The sequence below is a fragment of the Cervus elaphus genome, chromosome 11 (assembly GCF_910594005.1).
Source record: "Cervus elaphus chromosome 11, mCerEla1.1, whole genome shotgun sequence".
NCBI classification, from domain to species: Eukaryota; Metazoa; Chordata; class Mammalia; order Artiodactyla; family Cervidae; genus Cervus; species Cervus elaphus.
In genome coordinates, this window is record NC_057825.1 from 10,660,844 (window position 1) to 10,678,686 (window position 17,843).

At 37.5% G+C, this 17,843-nt stretch overlaps 1 protein-coding gene across 5 annotated transcripts in view; it reads right to left on the reverse strand.

Annotated features, from left to right (window-relative positions):
* GAPVD1 (GTPase activating protein and VPS9 domains 1) overlaps positions 1-17,843 on the reverse strand; it is a 72,789-nt gene that overhangs the window by 40,628 nt on the left and 14,318 nt on the right. For 2 of the 5 annotated variants that reach the window (XM_043916855.1, XM_043916853.1), the window contains exons 2-8: positions 11,387-11,604; positions 9,281-10,124; positions 7,474-7,560; positions 6,477-6,611; positions 6,133-6,322; positions 3,485-3,645; positions 2,969-3,035 (exon numbers count right to left, since the gene is read on the reverse strand). In XM_043916855.1, the coding sequence (XP_043772790.1) occupies positions 2,969-3,035; positions 3,485-3,645; positions 6,133-6,322; positions 6,477-6,611; positions 7,474-7,560; positions 9,281-10,124; positions 11,387-11,571 (1,669 nt within the window). In that variant the 5' untranslated portion in view covers positions 11,572-11,604. Of the gene's footprint in view, positions 1-2,905; positions 3,036-3,484; positions 3,646-6,132; positions 6,323-6,476; positions 6,612-7,473; positions 7,561-9,280; positions 10,125-11,386; positions 11,607-17,843 lie in introns of those variants that run through there. The other 3 variants (XM_043916854.1, XM_043916851.1, XM_043916852.1) reach the window with 2 other exon arrangements.

Sequence of the window (17,843 nt, forward strand, 5' to 3'; positions counted from 1 at the left end):
AGAGAAAGCCTTTGACAAAATTCAACACCCATTTATGATTAAAACTCTCCAGAAAGCAGAAATAGAAGGAACATACCTCAACATAATAAAAGCTACATATGACAAACCCACAGCAAGCATTACCCTCAATGGTGAAAAATTGAAAGCATTTCCCCTAAAATCAGGAACAAGACAAGGGTGCCCACTCTCACCACTACTGTTCAACATAGTGTTGGAAGTTTTGGCCACAGCAATCAGAGCAGAAAAAGAAGTAAAAGGAATCCAGATAGGAAAAGAAGAAGTGAAATTCTCTCTGTTTGCAGATGACATGATCCTCTACATAGAAAACCCTAAAGACTCTACCAGAAAATTACTAGAGCTCATCAACAAATATAGTAAAGTTGCAGGATATAAAATTAACACACAGAAATCCCTTGCATTCCTATACACTAACAATGAGAAAACAGAAAGAGAAATTAAGGAAACAATACCATTCACCACTGCAACAAAAAGAATAAAATACTTAGGAGTATATCTACCTAAAGAAACAGAAGACCTATACATAGAAAACTATAAAACACTGATGAAAGAAATCAAAGAGGACACAAACAGATCGAGAAACATACCGTGTTCATGGATTGGAAGAATCAATATTGTCAAAATGGCTATACTACCCAAAGCAATCTATAGATTCAATGCAGTCCCTATTAAGCTACCAACGGTATTTTTCACAGAACTAGAACAAATAATTTCTCAATTTGTATGGAAATACAAAAAACCTCAAATAGCCAAAGTAATCTTGAGAAAGAAGAATGGAACTGGAGGAATCAACCTGCCTGACTTCAGACTATACTACAAAGCCACAGTCACCAAGACAGTATGGTATTGGCACAAAGACAGAAATATAGATCAACGGAACAGAATAGAAAGCCCAGAGATAAATCCACGAACCTATGGACACCTTATCTTCAACAAAGGAGGCAAGGATATACAATGGAAAAGACAACCTCTTTAACAAGTGGTGCTGGGAAAACTGGTCAACCACTTGTAAAAGAATGAAACTAGAACACTTTCTAACACCATACACAAAAATAAACTCAAAATGGATTAAAGACCTAAATGTAAGACCAGAAACTACAAAACTCCTAGAGGAGAACATAGGCAAAACACTCTCCGACATAAATCACAGCAGGATCCTCTATGACCCACCTCCCAGAATATTGGAAATAAAAGCAAAACTAAACAAATGGGACCTAATGAAACTTAAAAGATTTTGCACAACAAAGGAAACTATAAGCAAGGTGAAAAGACAGCCCTCAGAATAGGAGAAAATAATGGCAAACGAAGCAACAGACAAAGGATTAATCTCAAAAATATACAAGCAACTCCTGCAGCTCAATTCCAGAAAAATAAATGACCCAATCAAAAAATGGGCCAAAGAACTAAACAGACATTTCTCCAAAGAAGACATACAGATGGCTAACAAACACATGAGAAGATGCTCAACATCACTCATCATCAGAGAAATGCAAATCAAAACCTCAATGAGGTACCATTACACGCCAGTCAGGATGGCTGCTATCCAAAAGTCTACAAGCAATAAATGCTGGAGAGGGTGTGCAGAAAAGGGAACCCTCTTACACTGTTGGTGGGAATGCAAACTAGTACAGCCGCTATGGAGAATAGGGTGGAGATTTCTTAAAAAACTGGAAATAGAACTGCCATATGACGCAGCAGCACCACTTCTGGGCATACACACTGAGGAAACCAGATCGGAAAGAGACACATGCACCCCAATGTTCATCGCAGCACTGTTTATAATAGCCAGGACATGGAAGCAACCTAGATGCCCATCAGCAGACGAATGGATAAGGAAGCTGTGGTACATATACACCATGGAATATTACTCAGCCATTAAAAAGAATTCATTTGAATCAGTTCTAATGAGATGGATGAAACTGGAGCCCATTATACAGAGTGAAGTAAGCCAGAAAGATAAAGAACATTACAGCATACTAACACATATATATGGAATTTAGAAAGATGGTAATCATAACCCTATATGCAAAACAGAAAAAGAGACACAGATGTACAGAACAGACTTTTGGACTCTGTGGGAGAAGGCGAGGGGGGGATGTTTCAAGAGAACAGCATCGAAACATGTATATTATCTATAGTGAAACAGATCACCAGCCCAGGTGGGATGCATGAGACAAGTGTTCGGGCCTGGTGCACTGGGAAGACCCAGAGGGATTGGGTGGAGAGGGAGGTGGGAGGGGGGATCGGGATGGGGAATACATGTAAATCCATGGCTGATTCATGTCAATGTATGACAAAACCCACTACAATACTGTAATTAGCCTCCAACTAATAAAAATAAATGAAAAAAAAAAACAATAAAATAAAATGTTAATCAACTTGAAACTTTTCCATTAATAAAAGCTTATGCTTGCACATGGAGTGACATATTCTCACTTTACAATCTTACCTTTTTATTTCCTTTTTAATTCCTATCCTATTTCCATTGTATCTTTCCGCTTCATTAAAAGGTTAAAAGCATACACAACGTCCTGAAATATTATGAGTCCATTTTTTCCATTTAGACATGCATTATTAATCCCTCTAAAGGAGCTCTATAAGAGTTGGTATATTTTAATACTAGTGAAATAAAACTCAGTATTATTCAAGTCTCAATAAAGACGTACATCTTCTCTACTTTATATGACCAAAGGTCTCTTGCCGTCTTAATTTTATTCCGAGAAATAATCTTTATAGCCAACTGTTCAAGATCATTAGAGGAAAACTTCATTACTCTCCTCGGTGAGAGGCACAGATGGCATAATTATAATTTATAAGGCTCCTTTAAAGAACACAAAACAAAATATTACTTGAATCACACAACTCCTTGAATGAAGTAACCCTTCACCTTCAGATATTCCTTCCAGATTATCACTGCACAGGGAGAAGCGCAAGGTTTTATCAGGTTTACCGTGGAGTTTGTTTTCATCGACAGGGACGTCTCCTTGTCCTCCATCCGAAAGCTGCATGTTGAGGACCTGAAAAATAAAATGCCATTAGTTCATCCCAACGGAAAGACTGCTGATAAGAAAAACAAACCACGGCAAATGCATATTTAATTTCTTCTTAACGTTAAATGATCATTTTTAAACTAAAAACCCATTTACAGGGTCTAAGTGCCCCTGGGATGAAAGTACATCAATGAGGACTGAACCTGTGCCTTTCCATGACCCTACTGGTGTCAACGACTGAAGAGGCAATCAGATGTCAATGGCAGTTCAGGACTGCAGGAATCCAAGGCTTCAGAGCCAGCGGTCTGTCCCTGATGGTTAGAGGCTAAGACTCCCAGCTTCCATTGCAGCGGGAATGGGTTCAATCTCAGGTTGGAGAACCAAAATCCCTCATACTACACAGCATAGCCAAAAAAAAAAAAATCTAAATTTCTTAAGGTTAATAGCTATAAGTGTATGTAGCAATACAATCATACCTCATTTTCTGACATCATCCCTGGAGTAAGCTGGGGACCTGTTCCTAAGGAAATGACCAACACCTCTTCTGGCTGCACCTCCTGGATGGTTTCTTGAGCTGATCCTTCATGGTCCATATGCAAGTCCATTAGCACATTAGTGCGGCTTCTGCTCCGAGTTGCTAACAAAAAAATTTCAAGTATGATAATTTACAGAAAAAACAAAATGAAGAAAATGGCACATTAATACAAAAATATATTTTCTATTAATGTAGAACGCTTGCGCATGCACAAAAAAAGACTGGTGAGAATGTGAATGAGAAAAAAAAAAAAAAATATATATATATATATCTTCCCAGGTATTCTTCTAGTGACTGACACAAACTCTCCTTCAAAACTGATCCACAGAAACAATGATCCATGTTCACCTGACAGGGAGTGACAAGCAGATTACACCTGCAGAACAGTAAACATGCCTCAATCACTTTAAGATGTGGGGGTGACAAGGAAAGCATTACTTTATTCTTTTATCTTTTCAAGATATCTTCAACTACTTCTACAACATAATGACTTAACTGCCACAGGTCTCCCATACTCATAACTACACTCACAAGCATTAGAAAACTTCATATGGAAATCCGATAGCCATACAGAGTTATACAGGTTAATTAGGCAACTGTTAATAAAACAGAATCAAAACATTGTTTTTTCTGAACTGTATTAACCTCTTTTCAAAGATACAGAACAGTTCTCTATGTTTGAATATACATTTCCTTTCTGCTTTATGGGAACAGTCTAAACTAATGAAGGATCTAATTATTTTGCAGTGCTTTTTCCCCTGTCTATAAGTAAGTAAGTAATAGCTTTAGAAAGTATTCCATCCTATAGATCTTGTAAGAACTTTGGAAACTGAAAAATTTAGATAGTTTGTAACAATTTCTCTATGAGTTTCAGTTCTTTAAGAAAAGTTTCAGTTTTCTTTCAGAGGCCATTACAATTTGATACAACCAGAATACTAAATAGATACTCTTCCTGTACAAAAGAATCAAAAACACACACAAAGCCAAAATACTCAATAATAACAAAAGCCTTTCACCTTCAGTTTGAGTGAAAGCTGACCTACTTGAAGACAGAAACATAATCAATCACTTGTACTTTCAAAAACTCAAAGTACATACCAACTTCCAAAAGTCTAAAACAGGTTTCACTCACACCTCTCTTCACTGATTCTGTCTTCTCTTGAATTGTAAGCTTAAATTCAGCTTTATGAACAACTACATGAATCTTACAGGATAAACTTTACAATTTGTAAAAATGCAAGTAATCAAAATTCATGTAGCAATTTACATAAAGCAAAAGCAACATGCACATGGAGCACAATTTCATAAACTATTTCTTAAATAAAAGTTACATAAGAAGAGGAACAGCCTATTACCCACCAAATGGGGTTACTAGAGTAATATGAGCAGTAAGACTGGTGGCTGAGGAATCCCAGGCAGTGATGGCTGCTAACTGTTGTCCTGGGTTGCGAAGGCATTAAACAGAAAGAAAATCGACCCTCTGAATGACGGACATAGCTCTTACAATAGGAAATAAGTTCAACGACCAGGTCACACAACTGTACAAAATCACAACGGGCAAACATTTGAAGTTTACTTTCCATGATACTTTTCCTTTTATATAATGACACTTCTGGATGACAAGAAATGAAAGAACTAACGCACACAAGTGAATCATGGAGGAAACAAAAAATCTCTGGTTTGCTAAACATCATTTGTTTCTTCATGCTAAAAAAAAAAAACAATGCAAATAGACTATAATCCTGAGTGTCAAGTTTTACTTTTTTCTTTCTCTAGCTCTGAAAATTGACATTTTGGGATGACGAAAGCCAAAGACTTGAAGATGATGATGCCACATTCCTACTGATGATACTTGTGTGTGCTCAGTCATGTCTGATTCTTTGGGACCCAGTGGACTGTAGCCCGCCAGACTCCTCTGTCTACGGAATTTTCCAGGCAAGGATACTGGAGTGGGTTACCATTTCCTACTCCAGGGGATCTTCCTGACCCAGGGATCGAATCCATGTCTCCTGCATTGCAGGTGGATTCTTTACCACTGAGCCATCTGGGAAGTGCAATTCTTAATAAACTTGACAAAATAAAATGAAAGTTTTGCCTTATTTCATAAAATAACAAAGATTTAAACTCAGTCAAAAAAGATCAACTATTAATAATAATGAAAAACAGTAGCTACATATTTTCAATTTTACCAATAGAAAACTTCTAAAATAATATTATTTTATTATATAATTTAGAACTTTATGGAAAGAACAGGGCTACATAATTCAAATAATGACTACTTAGAGCAAATCACATTTTCAAAATTGTCCAAGACACTGAAATATAAGTAAGTGGCATGATTTCAATCAATTATGAAAAGTATGTCTAGATAAAGCTAAAGTCTACTGATGAACTTTAACTAATCTGGTGCAATATTTTTTTTTTTTTAATATTTTTTTTTTATGTTAAAACCTGAATTACTCCCAGTAAAAATGAAGAGAACTCCTCCAAATTATTGAAAACTATACTCCCAATCACTAAGCAATAGCCTAGCCTAATAAAGAAACATTAAATTTAAAGGAAAGCCTCAATACGAGAAATTCTCTTTACCTATAGGCAATCGATTCTTTTTATTTGCTGGAGTCGTTGCTGGAGACAGCTGAGGAGTATTGTAGGGGGTCATTTCCAGACTGCTGCTTTTGCCTGGCTTCGCCTGGGGTAGATTTGCCAGTAAGTTGTCAAGAGCCATTCTATCTTCTCTCAGTTGATCTCCAGACATCACACTCTTCATAAAATTCACCTGGCAAAAGTAAAAAGGACATTAGCTTATGAGATCAATTTTTCAAACAGTGTATATTTCTCACACAATGTACTCTATGGGTCTGCCCACATTTAGATAAATGACTTTTGGGGGGGGGGGGGGCGGAAATTCTATTACAGAATAGAGCCATTACCAGAGTAATAAGCTGACTGTAGGTTATATAAACCACAGTTCTGCTCAGTCCTTCCAGGAGATTAACAGAGGACATTGGCGGGGTCTCCACTGCACGGCCTCCAATCACAACATCAAGGAAAGCAGCAACACAGCTCTGTTCAAACAGGAAAAAAAAACCACTGTGAAACACTCTCCCTTTAAAGTAAGGGAACAAAATTTCTGATTAAGACAAACAAGCACATAGAAAGCTTTTCTTCTTGAAAATTATATTAAACCCAATATTTCGGTTAAACCCAAAATTTATATCAAATTGATATAAAATAATTGATATAAATTGATATATAATAAGCAACAAGATAGTCTGGTATGTGAAATAAACATGAGGCAAACAGTGCACACGGTCCTACCACTTGTAATTAGGAAAACATATTCCTAAAAATATATTAGGAATATACATATAGACTTCTTGAGGGACACACAAAAGATTGATATTATAAAGAACCTTTAGAGGAGGAAATAAAGGTTAGAGATCAGAGGTGGAAGGGAAACTTCACTACATAACCTTTGAATTTTAATCTAGGTTGAATGTACAGCCTACTAAAAATATGATAAATTTTTATTTAGTTAAACCAACTGAACAATGCCACGTTAATTTATGAAATCCACTTAAAATTATACAATCATTGCTGATTCATATATTCATAGACTTAATTTTGTAACAATTTTTAAAAATCAAACTTTAGAAAATAATCTTAACAGCTCTTTGGCTCTCATTACAATGGCATCGCCTCAACATTTCAGCAAGTGAGCATTAGTAATCTTTGATGACATCTTTCTTTAAATGCTACTGATCCAACATTGTATCCTCTGCAGCCAAACCAAGCATAATGAAAAAGAATATTTAATTTACACATCACTGAGAGATAAAATTTAATAATGAGAACAGGTAGGTTCACTACTATTTTAGCAGAACTTTCCATACAGAGTCCTTCACATGACATAGGATCCGCTCTTACTTTGTCAAATTTTCCAAGGCTGCTCTTTGTCCGGGGATCTCCCTCTTCAGAGCCAGTCATTGCTAACTGCTGCAAAAGGCGGCCAACCTGCAACCCAGAACACAGGTGGGAAGATGCAGGCTGGAGAGACAGTCCCCACTGTGAAAGCATCTCCATCCTACTCTAAAAATCTGTTTCGTAAGAATATTCACACCACCTAACCAAGCATACAAAATGGGATCCCAAACAAAATATGCATCTTGACTCTGTCAGCTTTTACTATATTTTAAGGACTTCCGTTTTTAAAATTTTTATTTATTTATTTATTTTTGGCTAGACTGGGTCTTCATTGCTGCACAGGCTTTTTCTCTCGTTGCAATGAGCAGGGGCTACTCTTGAGTTGCAGTGCGGAGGCTTCTCTTGAGGCAGAGCACAGGCTCGACCGAGAGTGCAAGGGCTCAGGAGTTGTGGTGTTTGCACCAGCTGCTTCCCAGCAAGTGGGATCTTCCCAGACCAGGGATCGAACCCGTGTCCCCTGCATTGGCAGGCAGGTTCTTTACTACTGAGCCACCAGGGAAGCCCACTATATTTTATTACGTTTAGATTGAGCTATAACAAATAAGTAGAAAACTTTGCTTTGTCTTTAATGCATATTATATTGACAATAGGAAATAAAGGTACATGACCTTTGTTTCTGCTACTATACTTATCATATCTATAAAAACTTTAATTTGTAAAAGCTGACAAACTGTCTCAAGTTATTATTAAGTACTTTTTTCTATAGTTCATAAAGTACTCAAGGTAAAAAATTTTTTCTAGACTTGAAAGCAAATAATTCCTACAGAATATAAGCCGTTTTGAAAGTATTAACTCTCAGAGCCAGATCCTTACTGCCAAAAGTGAACTGTTAATCTACTCTCTAAAGATATTTTGCTGAAAGTTACTATCATATAGCATCATCTTCAAATCTGGGACAATCCCTTTTACTCATTTTGAAAGCATGTGATTCTATCTCTACTGGAATGACAAAAATAAAACTATAATGATGTTATCGTAAGAATAAATTTAGTGTTTCAGAGATGACAAAGAAATTCTAATTTTATTTCAGAGATGTCTATGTAATTTCTAAACACCCCAACATGACAGAACTAATTGTGAAAAAAAAGCTTACCATTAAAAAAAAAAAATCATCCAATGCTATTCCAAATAAAATCTATCTTCTTCACAGTATTTTTGGGAATAACATATAATTAAAAGAACCCCCTAAGGAATAAAAACATGATTTCAGTAGTTCAGATGACTAGGGGAAAGAAAAGCGCTAACATAGATACAAAAATCCTCTTTTGAAAACATTTAGGTCCAGAAGAGTTTCAGATTTCAAAATCTGGAGATTTTAGAAAGGCTGGTTACATATACAGGTAACATGTCCAGTATTTAGGGTGGCATCCTATAATCAGATAAATTAACATTCCCACAGCAAAACACAAATACTCATTAACACTAAATGGACTATAAATAGCCTCTTGTTAGTTCAGGATAGGTTTTGCTACCAAAGGAAGTATAAAAGACCCTCTTAGTTTTTAATCATTCTGGATTGTGAAATCATGGGAAAGGGATGGTGGGTTTGTTCTAGAAAATGGAATCATCTAAATATTTAAAGTGTGTGAGGACTCCATTTAAAAACCAACACAGAACTTAAGAAGCAAATATCTGGGACACTTTGGGGGAAAAGAATGGTAAGAATATACAAACAACGTCATCATACTTTCCGTTCCCACCCCAATGCCCAATCAACTGATCTTACATAGAATGCCCAGCAAAAGCATACCTGCATCAGATTAAATCTCGCCACCTCATTAATGGGAGCATCAGAGATTATTCCATACTGTTCTGGATTGACAACTGCAGGACAAATGAAGCAGGCCAACAGGAGGTCAGTGCACATGGCCCTGACCTCCCCTACTTCCAGTCTGTCTACACAGGAGAGTGTTTTGTACATCTGTGACACAATCCACCTCAGACTATGTGGGAAGCAGTAAGTGTTCTGTTTGAGATAACCAATAAATTTGTTCACCAAGGCCACGAGTTTGGCCTCATTGGAATCCACCATCTCTTGAACCTTCTGCCTGAACCTGTCTGAGCCTTTCTCTCCAAACAGTTTTTCCTGTTGAGCTGGGGAGAACCTCTCAATCAGCTTGTTTGGGTCTGTCTCCAGGTGATCTTCGTCTTCAACAAGCAGTTGCATGATTGGCTCATGTAAAGTAGCTGTGAGGAAAAGTTTGGCAGAAAACAGTCCTTCAGAGAAAAGCTTAAATAAGATGCTGAAGGCACAGGTTCCTCTCCTCAAAAGTCGTCTGGGGTTGTCACTTTCTTTAAGTTCAAATTCAATCAAGTATCTCAACACCTGAAGGAGGTAGCTTTCATCTTCTTGCATAATGCAGTTGCCATAGAGAGAGGTAAAAACTGTGTAAATGACACTCTGTGTGTTCTCCTGATTGAGTTTCTCTCCAGCAACCAAGGAGGAGGCAATAAGACGAGGATTTTCCCTTAGTCGACTCAAGAATTCTCCATAAGCAGTCTCCTGAAATCCCAGTTGCTTATACCCATCAACAAACTGTGTGTCTTCCAAAATCTTAGCATGTTGGCAACATTCAGCAGGGGAAGCTTCAGCACTAAAAAAAAAAAAAAAAGAGCAAACAAGCAAAATAATAAAATTAACAACAATAATAATATAATACATATACTATACTGAAGCATGGAAATGTGAGTTGGTTACAGTCCCAGCAATGAGATCACTAGGCATTGCTAAAATCTTTCAGACCACCAGCACCTGAATATGTAAAGAAAGTCAAAACCAAAAAGTACAAAGGAGGACAGGTTTCTCATATTAAATCAGGTTCCATGAAAAATATTGAGAAATAACCATTATTCTGATTTCTATCATTGAAGATTGTTGCTGTTTAGTCAGTCATGTCCAACTCTTTGCGACCCCCATGGACTACAGCATGTCAGGCTTCCCTGTCCTTCACCATCTCCCAGAGTTTGCTCAAACTCACGTCCACTGAGTTAGTGATGCTATCTAACCATCTCATCCTCGGTCGTCCCGTTCTCCTCCTGCCTTCTATCTTTCCCAGCACCGGGGTCTTTTCCAATGAATCAGCTCTTTGCATCAGGTGGCCAAAGTATTAGAGCTTCAGCTTCAGAATCAGTCCTTCCAATGAATATTCAGGGTTGATTTCCTTTAGGACTGAAGATTAGTCCTGCATCTTTTTGAATTTCCTATTTATGGAGTCATACAGTATGTACTCTCCTATGTCTGTCTTCTTTTCTAGACAGTATACCACAGCATCACTATTTCTAAACTTAAAAACTGCTTCTTGAGGGACTTCCCTGGTGGTCCAGTGGTTAAGAACCCACACTTCCACTGCAGGGGGCATGAGTGCAATCCCTGGCTGGGGAACTAAGATCCCACATGCCCTGTGGTGCAGCCAAAAAAAAAAAAAAATTGCTTCTTGGAACAGTAGAATAAGGAAGTATTAACACAGTGAAAAATGAGGTTTCTAAGACTGCAAAGTAGATATACAATAGCAAAACATGAAAATGTATTTTTTAAATAATATTAGGAGAGAAGTAGGAAACAAGATAACTTACTCTCTATAATAAAATGTTATTTAATGCCAATATACAAAATCAAACGGTGTGGTACAAAATATTAATGCTGAAGTTGTAATTCTCTACAACGGTGCTTAGATCAATATGTTAATTAATAAACAAAATAAGCAAAGACTCACCATTGGGATGCTGATTTAAGTTATCTTGAACAATGCACTTTGTTAGAAATATATTTGTTTATTTGCAGTTAGCAGTTATGTAACTTCCATAAGCAGAATTATAGCGGTTTATAAAATTTCTGAACTCAAAACCTTTTCTTTACCTGGTGATGATAAGCCGATCCAAATTAATTCTCTGTTGCTTAGCAATCCATGCTGTACGATACAACTTTTCGGCTGTCTTAAGTACATCTGCATTAAGCCTCTGAATGAGCTGTTTCTCAGAGTTCACGTATAAGCGTTCCTGCTTGAGGTGATGGGCCAGAGTATGAATATCTAGCTTCACCATCTTCAAATGTGGAGAAGGTACAAAGGCTGATCACTAAGAGTAAAAAAAAAAAAAAAAAAAATTTTTATTTTCGGGTCTCTCTGCTCAAATGTCTATTGAGAAAGGTCTTCTGAAACAACTCATTCTAAAACAGAGCAAATCACTTCTTATTCCCTCTTCTGACCTTTTATTAAGCATTTGCCCCTACTCAGCATTATATTACATGCATGTTCAAGATGCTTAGAGTGGGGCTTCCCCACTGAAAGGCAAGGACTGCCAAGAACAAGGCTTGTCTGCTTTTGACTTACAGCTGTAATTTCGGGGCTAAGGAGAGGGCTTGGCTCACGCCAGGAGGTAAAGAAGTATTTGCCACAGGAATGAATGAAATCACACAATTCTTGTTCATCTAGTAGCTAAACAAACGGATAAAAATAGCACACATATTTTAGAGCATTATTATTTAAGCTATACCCTTAAAGCTGGAATGCCTGCCAGACCACAAATGTTTTATATCAGCAATAGAAGCATTTGTGGCCCAGATAGCAGAATACAATGTTGTGTCCAGACAGCAGTCACTAAGTTAGAAAAATGCTTCTCATTAAGAATTAAACATTAGCGGTGGGGAAGGGAAGGACTGGGAGTTTGGGATCAGCAGATGCAAACTATTACACACAGGATGAATAAACAAGGTCCTGCTGTACAGAACGGGGAACTATATTCAACGTCCCGTGATAAACCATAGTGGGAAAGTATACTTACATCTGAGTTACTTCACAACACTGTAAATCAATGTTGAATTTATACCTGCCTATGTTGAATTTATATTTAAATCAATGTTGAATCTATACCTGAATAAAAAATTTTTTAAAGAATTAAACATTAAGATTGTATACTTAACAGCTGCTATGAGAAAGCTTTAAATGATATCATCATAATAACAAGAAAATAGTAATTACATGAGGTAAAGGATGCATTATCTAACTTCACTGTGGCAAACTTTTGCAATATATGTGTACCAAATTGTTTATTATATAACTTAAACTTACAAAACGCTATATGTCAATTACACTTCAATAAAGTTGGGGGGGAGCTGTCCCCCTCCAAATAAAAATAAATTTAAAGAAATATACTAAAAAATCTTTTAAAAAATGTTGTCCCAACCAATCAGACTCATAATGGATTTATTTGGAATTGATAAAATATAATTTGCAGTGAATTCAGATTTGGAAAGAGGAACCTAGCCCATAGAACTCTCAAAATGTTTATAGATCCAATGAAAATATGTTTATAAAATGAAATAAATATTTTTGTGCTAAGACTTAAAAAAATACCAAGAATTAAACATTATAAGAATCAATGGGAATATATTTAAAGCCAGTTTTAAATTTAAATATCAAAACAGATTTAACAATTTTTAAAATAAGTTTGATTTCAGAAATTTTTAACCTTTATTTTAATGAACTACTGATTTCTAGGAAAGTTTCTGGTATTATCATCTAACCTGAATTTAATTGCTTAAAAAAACACTTTCTTGTACTTTATCAATTACCTAGCAAACTATTTCAAGTCTCTTGTATTAAGACCCTCAGACTGCTTTCCTCTCAAAGATTTTAAATATGTCTACTTCACCAAGATGATTCGCTATTAAGTCACAAAAGCATCCATGTACATTCAAAAAAACTGGTGCCAAACATATATAATCTTATTTGAGTCTAAAGAAAATATATATGACTTTGTAAACTTCCATGAGGGAATTCTAACATCCTCTAGGGGGCTCTAAGTCCACAGACTAAGAACAGAATCATTGAACAAATGGTTTTAATTATGAGTATTATAGTTAATGAACACAAAACTGAAATGGGCTCTTAAAGATCTCTATGTTTCATTAATAGTTCTGTTACCTTGGGTACATAATGCATATTCTCTAAACCTCAGGCTTTCTTCTCCATAAAACATGGACATAATACCTACATTTATTTTGTGCCTGGCATGAGCAACACATTAGGTACTAGGGATACAAAAAAAAAAGATAAAACCCAGTCCTCAAGGACTTTCTAATCTACTAGAACCCCCGTTATGTTAGACGTGCAAGTTAGTGGCTGTCCCAAAATATGGGTGACATGCTGAAGGGGGTGTACAATGCAGAGTGGGGACAAAAGAGGAGTGACTGAGAAGTTAGGTAGAGTCTGGTCTTAAAAGACAAGCATTTGGGCGGGGAGGCAGGGGTGGGATAAGAATTTGCCAGACAAAAAGGATCTTGGGAAGGGGTAGACTTCCAGATACACGGAGCCAATCAAGCAAAAGCACAGAGGTGTGTGATATTCAGAGAACTACATGTGACTTCCTACAGTTTGGGGGCATGTGTGTTTGTGTGTGTTAAGAGTGAGGCTGGAGGCAGAGGACTCAATGTATAATGAGATAAGGCTACAGAGACAGACTGCACACAGAAGCCAGTGTTAAGAAACTGGACTGTAGGAGATGGGGAAAGAGTTTAAATGGATTAACATGATTAAATTTATATTTGAGAACTTAAACTCTGGCAGTAAGGAGAAAGATGAGGAGACAGGGATGGAACTAGATAAAGAAACACTACGAACTTGTTGATAGGCAAGAAATATTGCAGTGGCAGTGGAAAGAATCGGACAGATGTGACAGATACTGGAAGCAGAAAATACTAGCTTGCTGATACATGGAAATGGTGAGGCAGATGTTTCCCACTCCGGTGACAAGGGTTGGCTGTGGTGGTGTACACCAGAATTATTATGTGAGAAAACACTTTATAAACTGAAAATTGTGCCTGGTGTGGTTCTAAGAACTTTACACACTTCATCCTCACAACATCCCTCTAAGATAGGAACTTTGCAGCAAACGGAATTAGGGCTCAGGGATATTAAGTAACTTGCATGAGGCCAAGTGGGTGACAGGTGACAGAGCCAGTACATTTTACTGTTTCCCTGATCTCTACAAGAATGGCTCAGAAAAATCCTGTGGTTACACAGCAGAACACTGTATTTTTCAGAGATGCATGCTCAGGCATGTAGAAGTGAAGTGTCAGGATATCTGGAACTCACTTGTACATGGTCAAAAAAAAAATTAAAAGATTTGTAAAACAATGCAGAATATAAACACTGTTGAATCTGGTTGGTGGGTATATGGTGATCACTGTACTACTCTTCAACAGTTTCTTTATGTTAGAAGTTTTTCATAATAAAATGATAGAGGAAAATATTTTGGCAATTCTCAAACTGTACCTTTCTTGCTGCCTTAATACAACTTAACAAAATATCTTATCAACTATTGTTGAAACCTAGCCAGGTCCCCTAATCTCAAGGAGCTCACAGTCCAATTAAAACCAAAATTCTGTTCAAGATAGGATGCATAAAATGTTTCCAACGACATAGCAAAATATGAACCAATCCATGCAATTTAGAAGCCAAAACCTTCAAGTAAACCTTCACTTAAAAAAAATTAACACATGGCTGCAACTGAGACCTGCCATGGCCAAATAAATAAATATTTAAAAATAAAAAATCACGTGAAAGTAATGCTTCAAATATTTGAACAAGAACTCACCTTCTAAACCCTTTGATAGCCCCAAATGTCTTCAAAGACATTTTTGTGAACATATTTTAAATAAATCCAGAACACTAGGTAAACTTGCTAAGCATTTTCTTTCAAGTTCTTCAGACTATATGACCTACTACCCACCCTTACTGCTATCATGTACTACGGTCTCTCTCCTTCCCCTACGACTCTCAAACTCCAATGATCATTTGACCCCACCAAGAATTTCAAGCCATTAAGCCTATTATATATATATATGTATTTTTTTTTTTTAAACTAACCTTCAGCTTCCTCCTGTCTCTGCTCCCCTCCTTACCCAACTAGCATAAACCCCCCAGTCAATCATTACGATCACTGGCCAAATGCGCTCTCAGTCTGCTCCGTGCAAGCATGCTAAGTTGCTTTAGTCATGTCCGACTCTTTGTGACCCAATGGACTGTCGCCTGTGAGGCTCCTCTGTACATGGGATTCTCCAGGCAAAAACACTGGAGTGGGTTGTCCTCCTCCAGGGGATCTTCCCGACCCAGGGATCGAACCTACGTCTAGTACATCTACCTGCACTGGCGGGCCGGTTATCACTAGTGCTGCCTGGGAAGCCCGCAATTTGCCCCCTCACTTGACGAACCCTCAATTCCAGTTAAATCTAATGCCCTCCCAACTCCTAGTTTATACCTGTGGGGGAGAAAACCAGCACACACAACCACGCTAGTATCACTTCAAACTCATGATCACAACCCCACACGGGCCCTCACTGAGGCGTGGCACACGCACTGTTACCCCCCAAGCCCTCCACCGCTCCCCAATCCCTCAAGCAACCAATCTACACCATCCTCTCTCCTCAGACCTCCAACCTCTTCCCCTCTCCTCATTCTCAGCCCCTTGCCTCCTACTTCACAGAAAACAGAATCATCAGAAGAGATTTTCCACAGGCTCCCTGCTTCAACCTTTGCTCTCAGCCTATTCTCAACACAGTGGCCACAGTGAACCTAAGTGAAAGCCTGGGAAAGCCTAAATCAAATCACATCATTGTGCTCAAAATCCTCCAAAAGCTTTTTTTCTTGGCTCTCCATGGTCTGTCTCTATCCCCCTTTAGCTCTCTGACTTCACCTCCTATTACCAGACCATGTAACTTACCATCCAAACCAGGACACTACTGGGAATCAAAGCAGACACTATTAATAATTTCATCAAGAGACACAAAGAAGACACTAGATCACTCTCTTACCAACCCCCACAGTCATTCTATTCCAGCCAGATTCTCAAACCTGCCGGGCATATTGCCACCCCAGTATCTTCGCACCTGCTTACCACCCAGGTCTCTTACTTCCTTTGGGTCTCAGAGTCATCTTCTTCAATGAAGTCTTTCTTGTCCACCCTGCCTAAAATTCCAACCCTCACTCTGTCACATGCTCATCTTACGTCTCCCTGCTTTCATTTTTCCTGTTCAGTTCAGTCACTCAGTCATGTCCAACTGTTTGCGAACCCCATGGACTGCAGCACACCAGGCTTCCCTGTCCATCAGCAACCCCTGGAGCTTGCTCAAACTCATGTCTATTCAATAGGTGATGCCATCCAACCATCTCAACCTCTGTTGTCCCCTACCCCTCCTGCCTTCAATCTTTCCCAGCATCAGGGTCTTTTCAAATGAGACAGTTCTTTGCATCAAGTGGCCAAAGTATTGGAGCTTCAGCTTCAGCATCAGTCCTTCCAATGAATATTCAGGACTGATTTCCCTTAGGATTGACTTGTTAGCACTGGTTACGATACATTTCACTTATCTCTCTTATGTATTTACCATATCCCCAAGAAAATATACACTCCCTAAGAGGAGGGATTTATGCCTAATTTGTTTCCAGTTCTGTTCACACTGACTAGAATAGAATCCATCACATCATGCACATCTGTACACATCTGCTGAATGAATATATGAATGAAAAAGAGGCATTTCAGTAACATAATGTTAGAAACCTCATAAGCAGAGGAAGAAATAACATAGGAAGAACAGGTATGTAATCTCTGATGGACAGGAAAAGAGGAGAGGTAAATACTACGAAAACAATCAATAAATGTTAACTACAATAAGCACATTGTACTGAAAACATTAAAAATACTACACGTTCCAAATTAACATTTATTCCTTACTTCTTAGAGGATAATTTCCAAACTTGTTAACCTAATGTTTAAGGGCCAGTTTTCCTTTAACCCTCCCCTCCAGTCCTAATCTCACATTATTTCTCTATACAAACCCTCTTATGCCTCTTCATTTTTATTTTCAATTCACCTTCATCCTACTTGTTCCTTTAAATCTTCAAGGCCTAGCTCAGTGAAACCTTCCTTCCCAGCCATACAGTTTGCCCCAGTGATAAATTCCAACTCTGAACTCCTAAAGCAGTGCTTATCCATACCATTAAATTGGAACTGTTATTATTATTATTTTTTGGAACTGTTATTTTTTAATTTCATGTTTAATGTCTATTGTCCTTCCAGCAAGAATGAAGGGTCCCCTCTATGGATGAGAATTATCTCTTAGACCTATGTATGCCCAGCCCCCAATACCACAGCCAAACACAAGTTCTCACAGTTTTGCTAACTGCATTATCACAAGTTGCTCTGAGAACAATAATGTAAGTAAAAATCAAAGAATTTTTAAATTAACTTTAGGTATATCTCACAGTGATATATAATTTTTTATATATCTGAATTTTTTCCCTGAAAGCTGCAAGCATTTT